Source organism: Camelus dromedarius, chromosome 11 (genome assembly GCF_036321535.1).
Source record: "Camelus dromedarius isolate mCamDro1 chromosome 11, mCamDro1.pat, whole genome shotgun sequence".
Classification (NCBI taxonomy): domain Eukaryota; kingdom Metazoa; phylum Chordata; class Mammalia; order Artiodactyla; family Camelidae; genus Camelus; species Camelus dromedarius.
Genome location: NC_087446.1, coordinates 52959938 through 52976605, shown reverse-complemented (window position 1 = coordinate 52976605; position 16668 = coordinate 52959938). Strand labels below are relative to the sequence as shown.

General features: G+C 46.6%; 1 protein-coding gene across 1 annotated transcript; it reads left to right on the top strand.

Moving 5' to 3' along the window:
- The first annotated feature begins 2733 nt into the window (after positions 1 to 2733).
- DDX23 (DEAD-box helicase 23) lies at positions 2734 to 16172 on the top strand. Its single transcript, XM_010997437.3, has 17 exons — positions 2734 to 2820; positions 6113 to 6321; positions 7080 to 7190; positions 8691 to 8784; positions 8900 to 8965; positions 9520 to 9658; positions 9968 to 10101; positions 10226 to 10338; positions 10592 to 10735; positions 10831 to 11056; positions 11364 to 11509; positions 11868 to 12045; positions 12788 to 13030; positions 13468 to 13619; positions 13841 to 13949; positions 14705 to 14879; positions 15269 to 16172. The coding sequence occupies exons 2-17, from the start codon at positions 6113 to 6115 to the stop codon at positions 15490 to 15492; spliced, it is 2463 nt and encodes an 820-aa protein (XP_010995739.2). The 5' UTR covers positions 2734 to 2820; the 3' UTR covers positions 15493 to 16172.
- The last annotated feature ends 496 nt before the right edge of the window (positions 16173 to 16668 follow it).

Below are 16668 nucleotides of genomic sequence, written 5' to 3'. Positions count from 1 at the left end.
TTTCTCAACCTCAGAACTAACGATATTTTGGACTAGATAACACTTTATTGGGGCTACCTTGTACCTTGGAGGATATTTAGCAGCATCCCTGGCCTCTACCTGCTCAGTGTCAGTAGCATTCCTGAGTTGTCACAACCAAAAATGTCTCCAGATATTGCTAAATGTCCCTGGAGCAAAACTGCCCTAGAGAGTCTAGAGTAGAGAGAAAAGGTAGTGAAATCTCAGGAGGGGATCCAAGCTGCTGAGATCCCAGCCCCAGCAGAAGGTGGACAGACTGAAGCCAAGGTTGGGAGGTTACTGAGGTTCTGGTCTCTGAGTTAAAGGAGAGGTGATGCCTTCTGCTTTCTTGACCTTCCAATTCCACAGCCTGTTGATGGCAGCTTAGCAGCTTAGGGGCCTTAACATCCCTTGTCTTCAGCTGCTATTAGGTCTTTTTTCTAAGTTTCACACTGTGCTGGGAATAGTTCCTGTGTATTGAGTACTTACTATATGCTCAACACTGTGTTGAGTGCCTTACCTACAGTATCACATTTAACCACATAAATTAATAGCTAACATTTGTTAAATGTTTACTATGGGTTGGGGTGTGTACGAGTTTTTTGTATGTTACTTATTCTTGTGATAACCCTATGGGGTACCACCGAACTCATTTTAAAAACAAGAAAACTGAGGTTCAGAGAGATTAATGTGCCTGAGGTCACACAGCTAGAAAATGATAAAACCTGGCAAATCAAGGCAACTTTCACTGCTCTGCTATCCTAGCGTGTGAGACAAATGGTGTTATTATATCCCTATTTTATAAAGAGGAAATAGAAAAGCCAGAGATGCCCTATAACTAGCACAAGGTCATACTCTGGTAAGTAGTAGAGATAGGATTCAAACCCAGTCTCAATGTTAACTATAATTCCATGGGCCCCTTACTGCTACCCATGTTGTACCTGGATATGAGACTCTACCTCGGGTCCTCACTAGAACATAGTCCCTCTGTTTTTACCTCCAAGGATGCATGTTTGCCAAAGAACTGGCAGGGTAGGACAAACCACACAAGTATCCTTTAAGCTCAATGTCTTACATGTGTCATAAAAGGTGTGCACAAATCATAGGGGAACTCTGCCACTGTGAACTTGGACAAGCTTCATCAACTTTCTGGGTCTCGAATTACTCATCTTTAATGGTGATGGAGAATGGTAGCTTGGAAATAGGGAAAGAGCATGGATTTTGAAGTCAAATGAACCTGAAGTCAAATCCTGGCTCCATTCTTTTCTTAACTATGTGGACTTTGAAGGCATAATTAATCTTTCTGGGCCACAATCTCCTTATCTGTAAAATGGAGATTAATATCCATCTCATACTGTTACAAGAACAAGTAAAATAAGTAATGTAAGTTAAGTGTGTAGCACAGAGTTGGGCACGCAGAAGCTTCAGCTGCAGCTCTTGAAGATTCCAGTCTACACTTTTGGTCTGTTAGTTCTATTCTGTGAGTGGAGAGCCCTCCAGTGTTCACTGGGTGAATTACACCTAGCAGATCTGAGACATCTCCCTTCAGTTCTCTCTCTGGAGTAGAAGTGGGCAGCTCAAAGGCTGCAGAGTTCTAAGAGCCGAAGTGTGTCTCTCCCAGGGTTACTACGTGCCATTGTAGTGATACTCAGAGCCTTAGTACTATTTGGGTCTATCCCCAGGCTCTGCCTCAGTAGAATTGAACACATATTCTGAGAGAAAAACCAGCCCTAGAACCATGTGGGACTGGAAGCAAAAGCTGATGATGGTTAAAAGGGAAGGAAGAAGGCATTAGCTACTTCCTGGTAACTAAAACATCCTAGAAGTTGCAAGGGTTTTTGTTTTTGTTTTTGCTTGGGAGTGGATGGGTGTGTAGAATTATGATAAGAACCATAAGACCAAAGAGAAATAAAGTGAAAGTACAATTTGGGGTTTAAAAAAAAAGCTCATTTGAGGACTGAAGAGAGGAAACTAGGAAGAAGAAAAAGTATAAAAGCAGCCCAATAACTGGCCAGATTCTAAAGAGCCAAACAGTGAGGAAGCTAGGTCCTACCTGTAATGTTGAGAAAACCAGGTGCCATAGCCCAGGAGATACTATCTTTCCGGGAGGACTTTGGAATCCATTGTGTGGGCTCATTTCGAGTTGTCACAGTAACTAGGGTGTTGCTGGGCGGGGCGAGGGGGTGGGGTGGACAGGTTTGTTAAAATGTCTTCCTAAACCTGGGATCGTCTCGCACAGTGAACTGTCCCATTCTCATTGAGAAATACTAGGCTGCTCCTGTAACTTAACTTTTAGTTTGTCCACCTGTAAAATGGGGCTAATAATCTATCTCACAGACTTTTTTTTTTTTTTGTAGAATCGCTTTTCCACAAACGGTAAAATGTTACTGTAGTTGCAAGTTATAATACGTGCTATTGATATCTAAGGAAGGCCTTAAATTACTCCGTTGTAAGCAGTAGGCCATGATAGTCGTTAACTTCAGTTTCTAGGAAGGCCAGCATTATCTAGGAGGATTGCACCCGTGGAGAGAAACGCCTTTTGAGGAGAACCGACCCACGAAAAACTCTTCCTCTTGCAGACTCAAATGTTTGGCGAACCACATTGCCCAGCGGCCCCCGCGGCCCGGGACCGACGCTCGCGCCGTGCATTCTGGGATTGGCAGTTCTTCGGCCCCTGTTGTCAGCCTTCGCCACCCAGCACCAGGAACTCGCCTTCCCAGCTTGCCGCGCGGCCGGGGGAGCAGCCCGGCGACCAGGAAACGGGAAAGATGGCGACTGCTCGGCGACGTTGAGGCCGCGTTGGGCGGTTCGGACTCAAGAGTGGTGAGCCCCGGACGGTGGAAGCGGTTCCTACTAGCTTGCAGAGAGGGCAAGAGTGAGGGCACGGCGGTGGCCCCTGCCTCCAGGACGAGGCGGGGAAGAATGCCTCAGGGAAGGGGCACGAGCTTGGAAAGCTCTGGCGGGCTGGAGCGAAGGGGCGCGGGCCCCAGGGGTAGTGTTGGCTCCTGGGGGCACAGGGCAGAACCTTGGACAATGTTCCCTGCCAGACCTTTGCCCATGGGCACAGTACCCGTGATACCCTAAGTCCGACCTTAGTCCTTCATGTTTCAAGTGGCCCTTGCACCAGGCAAACTGGAACTCTGGCTTTTCTCCCAGAACCAGTCATGCTTTCCCGCCTCTGCGCCTCCCGTGTTATTTCTTTTGCCAGGAATGCTTTCTTTCCGGCACCTTCAATTACACATCTTCAAATTCTACCTATACTTAAATGTTCAAGAGTCACTTCCTCTACAGCTCTTTCCAAATTTCCTTTTCCAAAGAAAGGAAAGTTCTTCTTTCAATTCCTGGTATAATTCATCTGAATTTTCATCTTGGTATGTGTCTCATACCCTCTGTTGTTCTCTAAGCTTCCAATGGACAGGATCTTGATTTGCTTTTGTAATGGACACAGCACCTAGCTTGATGCCTTGCATAAAGTGGATGCTTGATAAGTACAAACTTCATTGAATGAAAAAAAGACTCTGCCCCTGCCCTATGAGAACTGAGGAACTCACAGATCTGGAGCTTTGCAAGGGAGGCTGCTGGGAAGCAGTGGCCCGGCCAGGCCTAGTTATCTGCCCCCTGTGATAACTAGAACCTATAATAAAAGTTGCCTGTATTTGCTGTCTTCCTATTCTCACTTATCATTCTCTTCTAAACTTACTCCCCTCAGGCTTCCACTCTCTCTATTCCATTGTAACAGCTGTCAAGGTCACCAACCATTTCCGTTTTTCCAAATGCAAGGGTCACTCCTGTGACTCCTAGTCTTTCTCCACTTGACACAGATAACCACTCTCTCCTTGAAACACATTTTTTGCTTCTGTGATGTCATACTTTACTATTTTTTCCTTCTTTCTCACTGGCTGTTGTTTCTTTCCAGTTTTTAAATCTGGCTCCTCCTGTGCCTGACCTCTAAGTATTATAGTGTTCCAGAGCTCAATCCTGGGTCCTCTTTGATTTTCTTCTTTAACTATAATGGCTACTTAAGTAATATCATTTAATGTCCCATGACTTTAAAAGCCATCTGTACATTGATAACTCAAGTTTTTGTCTTCAGACTCTCTCCTGGGTTCCAGAATTACATTTTAAACGATCTTCTTGAACTCTCCACTTCGTTTTCTTACTGACATCTTAGCATTCAACATGGCCAAAATGAAACATTTTGATTTTTTCCTAAATCTTTCCCTTCCTCAGTCTTCTCTGGCTATGAATGGCACCAAGAACTATTTAGGTTGATCAAACCATAAATTAAGGAACTATCTTTGTGTCCTCTTTTTATCAGTAAGTCTTGTCAACTCTGCCTTCAAAATATACCCTGAAGCTATATATCTTTCCACCGCCATTGCCACTTTCCTAGAGCAAGCCACTGTCAGCTCTTGGCTAGACCACCATAATAGCATTTTTAGTCATTCTGCTTCCACTCCTGCCTCCCTACTGTGGATTTCCTTCACATCACCAAAGTAATTCTTTGAAAATTTATAGGATCACACCACTTCCTGCTTAACACCTTTCTAAGGTTCCCACTGCAGTTAGATTAAAATCCATGTTCCTTTATCCTGGCCTAAAACACATTTCCATGATCTGACTTCTGCCTACCTCCCTGAACTCATCTTGAATCACTCTTCCCCCTGGGTCACTGCCACTGAGCCACACAAGTCTCTCTTTAATTGTCAGACATGCTAAGCTAGTTCTTGCCCCAGTGCCTTAGCACTTGCTGTCCCTTTTACCAAATAAGTTCTTTTCCCTGATTTTTACAGGCATTCTTTCCCATCATTCAAGTCTCAGCTCACATGTCATCTAAAAAATTCTTTCCAGAGCCATCTATCTCTTGTTCATACCGCCGCCTGTCACATCAACCTGTTTTAGTCTCCTTATTAGCGCTCATTACTGTTTGAAATTCCCTTATCTTTCTGCCTCACTGTTGGCTACTCCACTGGAATTTAAGCATTATGAGGTCAGAGACTTTGTTTGTTTACTCCTGTATCTCTCGTACTAGAACAGTGTCCGGCACCTATGAGGTACTCACTGAATATTTCTTGAAAAGACGATGATGTCCAGGGTTCTATATAGAGAAGATAAAATAAGATCTAAGAAGTAGATCCTGAGGTTTAGGGATGATAATGGTGATGGTGGTATAGAGGCAGATTCATACTTGCTGTCATTTCAGCTCCTGGTTGAAGTATATTTTGTAGTCTGAAGGACAGTTGACTTGTGGCATGGTGTTCAGTGTCTCCCCCAGGCAGGATGGGGACAGAACAGATTCCTGCCCAAACTTTTTATGAGACTGGGTAATGATCAAGGCTACGAAAATCACAGTAGGAAATGTCAGTCAAAATATGTGTGACCTCTAGGTTTTGGTACACTTCTCCTCCCTCCTTCTCTCCCCCCCCCCCTTTTTTTCTTTTTTAATTCTAAAATAATTATAGACTCACAGGAAGCTGCATAAACAGAGTGCATGGAGGTCCTGTGTACCCTTCACCAGTTAGAAGCACATTTCATTTAATCTGAGTAAAAGGAGTTTGTTTCTCTATTTGAATTTAGATTTTCCTTAGGGTGCTGATTATAAATTCAAATGTCAAAGTTACACTTTGTTTTTCTCTTTTGAGTTTTCTTTATGAGCTCAAGAGAACTTTCCTCCCTTAGATGTGTATGTGTTGACTGATGCTGGTGGATTGGCAGACCTAATAGACTCCTAAGATAAACACTACAGGATGTTTTTAGAGATAGCTAGTACACTATCATTCACTAACATTTTTTTCATACTCTTGCAGTCTAATTATAAAAATAAGGTGTACTCATTGTATACTTTTAGAAATGAATATATACAAAAGAAGAATCCCAGAGAGACAGTATAGTATTAATGAATAAGAATGGGTCTCTGGAGCCGGACTGCCTGAAACTCTGACACTTAACACCCGCACGTCTGTAGGCAAGTTACCGGAGCTTCAGTTTGTTCATCTGTAAAGCAGACATACCAGCATAGCTACCTCAGAGGGTTGTTTTGAGATTAAGTAAATTACATGTAAATCCTTTAGAGCAGTACCTAGTACATAATAAATACTTCTCTTTCCCATGACAGATGGCAGGAGAGCTGGCTGATAAGAAGGACCGTGATGCATCACCTTCCAAGGAGGAAAGGAAGCGATCTCGGACTCCTGACAGAGAACGGGATAGAGACCGGGACCGGAAGTCTTCCCCATCTAAAGATAGGAAACGGCATCGTTCCAGGGACAGGCGTCGAGGAGGCAGCCGTTCTCGCTCCCGTTCCCGCTCCAAGTCTACAGAAAGGTAAAGTGACTTTCTATGTTTGTTACAGTTACATGGGAAGGGAGTGTACATTTCGAACTTCTTCATTCTTGGTTCCTCTGATGCCTCCACTATTAGAACATTAGTCTTTCATACATTTCTCTACACCTAGTGACCCAGTAGCTCTTAAAGGTTAAGGGGAACTTATAAGGGGAGGAGGGGATAGCTCAAGTGGTAGAGCACATGCTTAGCATGTTTGAGTTCCTGGGTTCAATCCCCAGTACCTCCTCCAAATATAAATAAATAAATAAACCTAATTATCTCCCCCTCATTAAACAAAAAAAAAAAAAAAAAAAAGAGGGAACTTGTAAGATGAAGGTCCAGATGAAGGGAAGATGATTGAAAAAGAGAATTTATCTGTTCATGTGGTTTATGACCTGTGATTGCCATTAATACTTAGCAGTACAACTCTGAGCTGTAAGACCTTCGTAGAATTCCCTCATAACTTCCCCGGGAAGCAACATTTTCCAATTTGTAAGATATTACTTTGGGGAGAAAAGCGCATTGGAACCTTCTTAGGGTTGCAGTGAAGCCAGGTACTCAGAAAGTATCAAGTAATTTTTTTTTTCGAGGAGATAAACCAATTTTACTGTCCATCCTTATGTTATACAAAAATCTAGAAACAGGTTTGTAGAAGAATTAAATGAGAGGTAAATAAGGCAGCAGAAATAAGTTAAAATGGAATTATTTTCCATGTTATTGGGATGAAACAAGTGATTCCTTAAATGTCCTGTTTTCAGAGAACGCCGGCACAAAGAGCGAGAACGAGATAAGGAACGTGATCGGAATAAGAAGGACCGCGATCGGGATAAGGATGGGCACAGACGGGACAAGGACCGGAAGCGATCCAGGTACCTGAGGGAGTGGGAATGAGCTTTAGGGCAGCGCTCCCATCTCTTCCTCTCTGCATCTCTGCTGGGTCAGCTTCGTGGCAAAGTAAATTTTCCATAATGAACCCCGTTGGCAGTTACTGCAGGGCTGTCTTCTAGAAGGCGCTTTAGAAAGTATAATCGGTTAGTGATGTCACAGCCCCCTGAAGGTCAACTTGTTCTTAGAATTTAGAAATTAGTTTGAGGGAGGGAGGGTATAGCTCAGTGGCAGAGCGCATGCTTAGCATGCATGAGGTCCTGGGTTCAATCCCCAGTACCTCTTCTAAGAATAAATAAATAAATAAACCTAATCACCTCCCCACAAAAAGTAAAGGAAAAAAAGTTGAAACTAGTCTGATAAAGGTTGCCAGTCTACAAAACATCCCTTTAGCTCCATCAGACCATTCAGTTTTCTACTCAGAATGTACGACATATATTTGTTGAGATAGCTTAATGTCCTAGTATCTTGATTTCTTTGTTCTGGAAACTCTCTATGCAAAGTTTTTTTTTAGGCCCTGAGTGTGTAGCTTAGGATTCAGGCCAAAGGATAGAATTCTCGTAATAGATACAGTGGGGTTGTTTGAGAGTTCTCGTGGGTTAAGCTTATAGCAGGTGTGGGGAAAAGATTGCTGGGACTGGTAGGAAGGCGAAATGAGGGGACATATATAGTAATACCTGGGAAGGGGGGTGTGGGTGGCCATGTCAGCTAAATTCACTGTGTATTATAAAATAATGCAGATTTTTTTTCTTCTGAAATGTATATGCTATTTGGAGGATTTTTTTTTTAATTGAAGCATAGTTGATGTACAATATTGTGTTAGTTTCAGGTATACAGCAGAGTGATTCAGTTATATGTATTTTTTTTCCAGATTCTTTTCCATTATAGGCTATTATAAGATTTTGAATATAGCTCTCTGCTACACAGTAAATCCTCGTTGTTACCTATTCTCTATGTAGTGGTGTGTATCTGTTAATCCCAAACTCCTTATTTATAACCATAAGTTTGTTTTCTATATCTGTGAGTCTGTTTCTGTTTTGTAAGTAAGTTCATTTGTGTTATTTTTTAGATTCCACATATAAGTGATACCATATATTTTTCTTTGTTTGACTTACTTCACTCAGTATGATAATCTCTGGGTTTATCCATGTTCCTGAAAATGGTAATACTTCATTCTTTTTTATAGTTGAGTAATATTTGGAGGAAATATATTTGATATCAGTATTGAAGACCCACTTCCCAGGAGAGATTAGTGTCAGAAAAGGAGATTCAGGTAGAATGGGGCCAAGATAGGGCCGTCATTAGGTTTCAGAGAAGGTGGAGTGACCAGGCCTGCAAAGGGAGCTTCAGGACATGTTGGATGACCATGGGCCAGTCTTGTAGAGTCGTGGGGAAACGTCCACCCTCCCTTTGGGGGCTCAGTCTGAACCTCATCCAGGGGCTAGAAGAAGACTGATAAGGAATTTTCTTCCTTTGCTTTCAAGTTTATCTCCTGGCCGAGGAAAAGATTTTAAGTCTCGGAAAGACAGAGACTCTAAGAAAGATGACGAGGATGAACATGGTGATAAGAAGCCTAAGGTAAAAAGAGGAAGGATTTTTTTTTCCTTATCTTCCTCTTCAGTTTAAGCCTAATTTTGTTGTTCTTCAAAGGGAGATAGCCTCTATGGACTGAAGTCCTGTGTTTTATCTTCAGGCCCAGCCATTATCCCTGGAGGAACTTCTGGCCAAGAAAAAGGCTGAGGAAGAAGCTGAGGCTAAGGTAAGAGCTTGAGGGGCTGTACTGGTTGGCTAGGGCTGCTATAACAGAACACCACAGACGGAGTGATGTAAGAAACAGAAATTAATTTTTCTCACAGTTCTGGAGGCTAGAAGACCGAGATCAAGTGAGGTGGTTTCTTCTGAGTCTTCTCTTCTTGGCTTATAGATGGATGTCTTTTCTGTCTTCATAGATCTTCCCTCTGTGTGCATGTGCCCCTGGTGTCTCTGTGTGTCCCCATTTTCTCTTCTTATAAGGACACAGTCACATTGGTTTAGGGCCCACCCATAGAGTCTCATTTTACCTCAGTCACCTCTTTAAAGGCTTTTTCTCCAAATACAGTCACATTCTGAGATACTGGGAGTTAGGGCTTCAACATCTGAATTTTGAGGGGAACACAGTTTAGCCCATAACAGGGTCCTAGGTCTATTTGTGTTTTCCTTAACAGGTTTATTGCCTGAGCAATTATTTGTGGGCCCCTTGCCATCTCCTCATCTGTGATGTGATTTATACCCTCCTCCCAGAACTTTTGAATACAGTTGCAATCTATTTTGTAGCCGAAGTTCCTCTCCAAAGCAGAACGAGAGGCCGAAGCCCTAAAGCGACGGCAACAGGAGGTGGAAGAGCGGCAGAGGATGCTTGAAGAAGAGAGGAAGAAAAGGAAACAGTTCCAAGACTTGGGCAGGAAAATGTTGGGTTCGTTTACTTACCCTGTGTAGCCCCTAGATGGGGGGGGGGGGGCAAGGACACACAACTGTGGGATGGGATTGTACTGTCATTCAGGAGAGCTGAAACCTGTTTGCTCTGAATTTGGAAGAGGGAAGGGTGGGGCAAGTGTATGAGAAAATTATCTGTTAGGTCTCCATTTCCCTATCCTAAATCTGCCCCTCTCCTTTTTTCTTTTTATTCTTTCTACTCACCTGGTATCTGTTGTCTGGATTTCCTCCATGTCCTCTCTTTTCTTCCATTGAGTTCGTCTGCAGCTCTGCTCTCTTTGGTCTGCAGAAGACCCTCAGGAGCGGGAGCGGCGGGAACGCAGGGAGAGGATGGAGCGGGAGACAAACGGAAATGAGGATGAGGAGGGGCGGCAGAAGATCCGGGAGGAGAAGGATAAGAGCAAGGAACTGCATGCCATTAAGGTGCAGGCCTCGGCTGTCCTCACGGTCCCCCTCCGTACACACGGGTGAGATCTGGCCATTCTAATCTCTGCATGTGAGATCTGGGCCTCCCCCTTGATAGGCTTTGTGTTCTGTCCCTGGGCAGGAGCGTTACCTGGGTGGCATCAAGAAGCGGCGCCGAACAAGGCATCTCAATGACCGCAAGTTTGTCTTTGAGTGGGATGCCTCTGAGGACACATCCATTGACTACAACCCCTTGTGAGTGGCTTGGGCCTAAGTGCTGGGTCTTTTAAACTAGGCAGTTTAGGAACCAGAGAGAACCAGTGACTACAGAGATAGAAGCACGATACGCCGGGATGGGGAGATGGGTGAACTGGTATAGTAGTCAGCCAGCCCTCTGGGTGAGGAAAGACTGGCTGGAAGGGGAACCACTACATGTTGGTTATTTGCCCTTCCATCCTTGTGCCGTAGCAGCCCCTTCCCTTTTCTTCCTCCTCTGTCTTGATCCCAGGTACAAAGAACGGCACCAAGTGCAGTTGTTGGGGCGAGGTTTCATTGCCGGCATCGACCTAAAGCAGCAAAAACGAGAGCAGTCGCGTTTCTATGGCGACCTAATGGAGAAGAGGCGGACGCTTGAAGAAAAGGAGCAGGAGGAGTGAGTGGTCAGGGCCACGGTGGTTGGACAGAGCCAAGTCTACAGAAAGGGGCTGAAGGACATGGACCCCACTTATTCCTCATGTCCTATTCCAGGGCAAGACTCCGCAAACTTCGTAAGAAGGAAGCCAAGCAACGCTGGGATGATCGGCATTGGTCCCAGAAGAAGTTGGATGAGATGACAGACAGGGACTGGCGGATCTTCCGTGAGGACTACAGCATCACCACCAAAGGTGGCAAGATCCCCAATCCCATCCGATCCTGGAAGGACTCTTCTCTGCCCCCACACATCTTGGAGGTCATCGATAAGTGTGGCTATAAGGTAAGAAGGAGCAGATTGGCCCAGAAGACCTGACACGTTCTCCCATTTTAGGGGATACAAAGTTAATTTGAGAACAGAATACTTTGTTCCTATACTGGTGCCTTCTCTGCCAGTGGGCACCAAGGTTACATTGTCTCTTGATTTCTTGGGTATGTATCGTCTGTTGATTGTGTTTCTTCCCAGGTCCCATTCCTGTGAATTGTGCTTGGTGTCTTCCCCTTGTGCTCAACTATGTGCCCACTCTGTCAGCAGTAGCCCGAGTAGTATAATTCTGCCTGTACCCATGACTTTCTCTGGGTCACTGCAGGAACCAACACCTATCCAGCGTCAGGCAATTCCCATTGGGCTACAGAATCGTGACATCATTGGAGTAGCTGAGACAGGCAGCGGCAAGACAGCAGCCTTCCTCATCCCGTTGCTGGTCTGGATAACCACTCTCCCCAAAATTGACAGGTGAGTCAGCTGACACCAGTTGGAGTGGGTTTGACTGGGTAAGAAAGGTAAAAGTGGCAAATGAGTGCTTGGTTTTCTTTAAAGTCTATAATCAGAAGCCCCCTTCTTTAGTCTGGGTCACGTTCTAGGGAATAACTGGATCATAATATCAAAGAAGTGTACGATTTTATTGCTGGCAGGAACCACTCCCTGGAGAACTTGGCTATACCAGAGTCTGATTTTTAAGGGCAATCATTGCATTCTTTTCCCACAACCCTCCCCGTTCCCATAGCTGCCCTTAAGAGTGACTGTCTTGCTCCTGTTTGTGGTTGGATGGGAGCCAAAGCTCATGAAACTGTTGGATGCCCCTTTACCATAGGATCGAAGAGTCAGACCAGGGCCCTTATGCCATCATCCTGGCCCCTACTCGTGAGCTGGCTCAGCAGATTGAGGAAGAGACCATCAAGTTTGGGAAGCCACTGGGCATCCGCACTGTGGCTGTCATTGGCGGCATCTCCAGAGAAGACCAGGGCTTCAGGCTGCGCATGGGTTGTGAGGTTTGTTCACCTAGCCAGCAGCCGGCCTGCCATTTGGGAAGGCTCTCTGTTTTGGGACTTTGTTTCTATTTTCTGCCATAGATCTACAGTAAGTGAAGAGGGCTGGTTTATTTATATACGCTGTTATTTATGGAGGACTTTGCACTGGGGATTATACTCCACGTGTCGTTAATTCTCACAACGACCATGTGAGAATAGATAATGGTATCTCCATTTTATAGATGAAACTGAGGCTCAGGTTAATAACTTGTCCAAAATCACAGCTGGCGATAGGCAGAGCTGAGATTCCTGTATGAAGGCTGTGCTCTTAATCACTCTGCCAGACCACGTCATTGATTTTGTGTGTTGCCTCCTTCTTAGGGTAGGGGAGGAGAGCTTTTTACAAGAAGTCTGCTGCAGGAGTTGTCTTCTGCAGGCTTCTTAGTGGAATCCGTTTATACAACCCCTTCCATAGTATCCCTTAGTCTCTCTTTCATTTAAGAAAGTTCCTGTCAGTTTTGCCTTCTCTATCTAACCCCTGGACCTTACTCAAAGACCCCATTCATTCCTGAAAAAAGTCCGAAGTAGCAACAAGTGATTTCATGTCAATTCTCAGGAACTGTCACTGCCAAATGTAACTGGAGGTTGGGGTCCAAGTTCCTCAGCATTGGGGGGGGGTCTGTTGCCCAAGTGGGTGGATAGTTCACAGGAGGAAGAAAGGAGTACCTGCTGGGGCCACATATGATTCCATTGTACCTCCCAGATAGTGATCGCTACCCCGGGACGTCTGATTGATGTGCTAGAGAACCGCTACCTGGTGCTGAGCCGCTGTACCTACGTGGTTCTGGATGAGGCAGATAGGATGATTGACATGGGCTTTGAACCCGACGTCCAGAAGATCCTGGAGCACATGCCTGTCAGCAACCAGAAGCCGGACACAGATGAGGCTGAGGACCCTGAGAAGATGTTGGCCAACTTTGAGTCAGGAAAACATAAGTACCGCCAAGTAAGGCTGCTTCCCTTGCCTGGGAAAAGTTGGGCAAGTTGCCAAACCTGCTCTAGAGTCCTTCTTGCCCTCAAGCCCAGAGTACATGTTTCCAGAATGGTGAGGCATGGCTAGGTACCATCCTCCCACAGTCCTAGCAGTGTGGCCTCTTAGCTGAGCTCTGGAAAAATGATTCCAAAGTCACGCTGCTGTCCACCACAGGTGCCGGCGAAGGCTCTCAGGCCTTCCTGTTATCGTAAGGTACAAAGTACCCTGCTGCACAGGCACTGAGGAAAGAAGTAGGAAGGCAAAGGGCAGTTTCCCGAGGCCCTATTTCCTCTCAAAACTTGCACCATGGTTCATTTTCGATTCTTTAGCTTGGGCTGTGCTGCCTGTGCTGATGGTGGGATCTGTAACGTGTCTGCCTGGGCCCAGGGCTGAACCTCCTGTTTTCACAGACAGTCATGTTCACGGCCACCATGCCCCCAGCGGTGGAGCGTCTGGCCCGGAGCTATCTTCGGCGGCCTGCTGTGGTGTACATTGGCTCTGCAGGCAAGCCCCATGAACGTGTGGAACAGAAGGTCTTCCTCATGTCAGAGTCAGAAAAGAGGTACGGGGGCAGCTGAGCCAGTGGGATGGAGAAGGGGCTTTTTTTAGAGTGAGTGGTGGCTGGAGGGTGATTGTTCTGCCATGTCAAAGAGCGCTGTTTTCTTGTTCAGAATTCCATGGGCATTGGGGATCCTGGAATTGGTGTTCATAGACCAGGGTTGGGCGTTTCCCTTGGAGTGGAAGGTAGTGTGTGTCTCATTTTTCTCTTCCTCTTCTCCCCAGGAAAAAGCTGCTGGCAATCTTGGAGCAAGGCTTCGATCCACCCATCATCATTTTTGTCAACCAGAAGAAGGGCTGTGATGTTTTGGCCAAATCCCTGGAGAAGATGGGGGTGTGTCTGGCAGGGGAGAGCAAAGCCTGGTCTCTTTGGTGTTGCTTTCTGAAACTGCATGGGCCCCCTAGGCTCCTGCTTTCATCGATCACCCATTCTTGAACCTCTCTAGTATTTAACAAGTCAGGGTCAAGGGGGAAAGGGAGGTTGATGAGGACTGGGTCAATTGCTACAACTCCCTGTCCATTCCAGCAGTGCCAGCCTCAGCTACCTTGGGTCTTCCCCTAAGTGGGCTGGGGCCAGGAAGAGGTTTCGAGACATATATCCTGACAGGATCTGAGAATGTGAAATAGAGTGGGTTGAAGTTTCTCATGTTTATGTATGTTTGGAGAGCGGGTGGTGTGGTCAAGAGGGAGATGTTAGTGATCATTGTTCTTTGCCCCGATACTGTGAGGGGAAGGGTGTGACCTCTCCACTCAACGCTTAAATCTCCTTAAACTTCTTGGTCCCTGCTTTCCACCCTCATCCCTCACCTTCATTCTCTCTCACTACTTCTCATCTGTCTGCTCCACATCTCACTCGATTGCTTTACCTTTGACCTTGCCCTGTCTGTCCCCCATCTCTCCCATCCCTTTCTTCAGCTCATCTGTTCTCTTCTTACCTTCAATTGCCCTCATTCTGTCTCCTGCCTCCTTCCCCTTCTTCTTCTCCCCTGCTGCTCTCTGCAACCCTCCCTCCCTGTCCCCCTCCCTCTTAACTTCTGTGTCTCTCCGTGATCCCACTGCTCTTTCATCACCTCACCATTCTTCCAACAGTACAATGCTTGTACACTGCATGGTGGGAAGGGCCAGGAGCAGCGAGAGTTTGCACTATCCAACCTCAAGGCTGGGGCCAAGGATATTTTGGTGGCTACAGACGTGGCGGGTCGTGGTATCGACATCCAAGATGTGTCTATGGTCGTCAACTATGACATGGCCAAAAACATTGAAGGTAAGTGCAGGGGAAAGCAGCTTTGATCCAGGAAAAGGGAGACTCCTTGCATGTTTCCCCTTGAAGCCAGGGTGTTGCACCAAGGATTGCTTGTCCCGGTGAGAAGAAAAGCTCACCTGGTTGTGTCGTCCCAGCACTTAGGATAGCGCTGTCTTCAGGGTGGAGGAGAATGGAGCTGGGTCACTCGGTCTTAGTGTGGAGCTGGGTCACTCGGTCTTAGTGTGGTGGGATGACCACTGTCAGCAGGGCTAGTGGGGAGAGCACCAGCTGTGTTTACTGCCCTCAGAGGTGCAGTGGGAAGGACGATGCCTTGAGAAGTGAAGGTTTCAGACACTGCTCGCCAGGGCGTCTGGTTTGGCACCCTGAGTGACATTTGTCTCCCTCCCCAGATTATATCCACCGCATTGGCCGCACAGGACGAGCAGGCAAGAGTGGTGTGGCCATCACCTTCCTCACCAAAGAGGACTCTGCTGTGTTCTATGAGCTGAAGCAAGCCATCCTGGAGAGCCCAGTGTCATCCTGCCCCCCAGAGCTAGCCAACCACCCAGATGCCCAGCACAAGCCAGGCACCATCCTCACCAAGAAGCGCCGGGAAGAGACCATCTTCGCCTGACACAGCACCCTTCCCGTGGTTTCAGGCCATGCTCTGGAGCCTGTTCTTCAGGACCCTCACATCTCTTTCCAGGTCCTCACTCTTTCGGGGGCTTAGGAAACACTCAGACTCCCTGGCCCAGACCCTCAGGTCTGAAGGCCTGGCGTGGGCTGTAAAAGGAGAGGAGACTGCTCTGGGAGGCGAGAGAACAGATCACCATGGCTTGTGGCCCAGCTCTGCCCCTCTGGCGTGCTCTGGGATTGCATTGGGCCATCAGCTCTTGCCAGTTACAGGGGCAGCCAGTTGGCATTGCCTCCCAGACTGAACAAAAACCTGGCTGCCAGGCTGGGACTTCTTCGGCACAGACTTGACTGCGTGATCTGCAGCACTGTCATTGCCCTAGATGACCCAGGGGATCTGGCACTGAGGATTATGGACCTTGGACTCTGACTGTCACTTTGACAGCTGTTTGCCCTTTTGGATTATAAAACAAGTTGAGAGCCTTGTTTAGAGATGTGCACGGTCCCTGTGCCAAGGGGTGCTGTGCACTCTAGGCATCCCTCACCCAGGGAATTTTTTTAGTCAATGTGGGGACAGGGTGAGCTGGCTTGAGTCCATCTTGAAGTCAGAGTGAAATTTCTGTTTTCTATTCTCTGAGAAGATGAGTTTGTATGTTCTGAGAATAAATACACGAATATTAAGGCTTTGTCTAGTTCCAGCTAAACTCATCTCCCAGGTTCTCCCTGGCACCACAGAGGTCAGGAGCCCAGCATTGGGCACGATAGGTTGACTTGGGAGATGAAAGAAAACCACTCTGGAGAAGAGCCTGGGGTCTAAGCTGATAGTCTGAGCCTATAGGAGGCACTTGAAGAGAGATGGAAAAGCCACTGACAGCAGGATCGGAGTGTGTCTTCCCTCCCCCGCTCTGGCCTCACAGAACTTGCAGCTCTGGCCTGGGCACCCTCTAGGGAACTTTGCACAAGGGTGAGGAAGGAAAGCAGCTGTGAAACTTTGGCAGGAGAGGCAGTCAGAACTCTCCCGCCCTGTTGCTGTGTGCTTGACATCAAGTCTTCAGACCCTTGCCTGTGGCTCCCTAATTGCTGAGCCCACTGCTCTGCTCATGGAGGGGCATGGAGACGGGCACCAGAGGCACCAAGGAGTGATGAGCTGGGCCCGGCTGAGTTTAGGTTGCGGGGA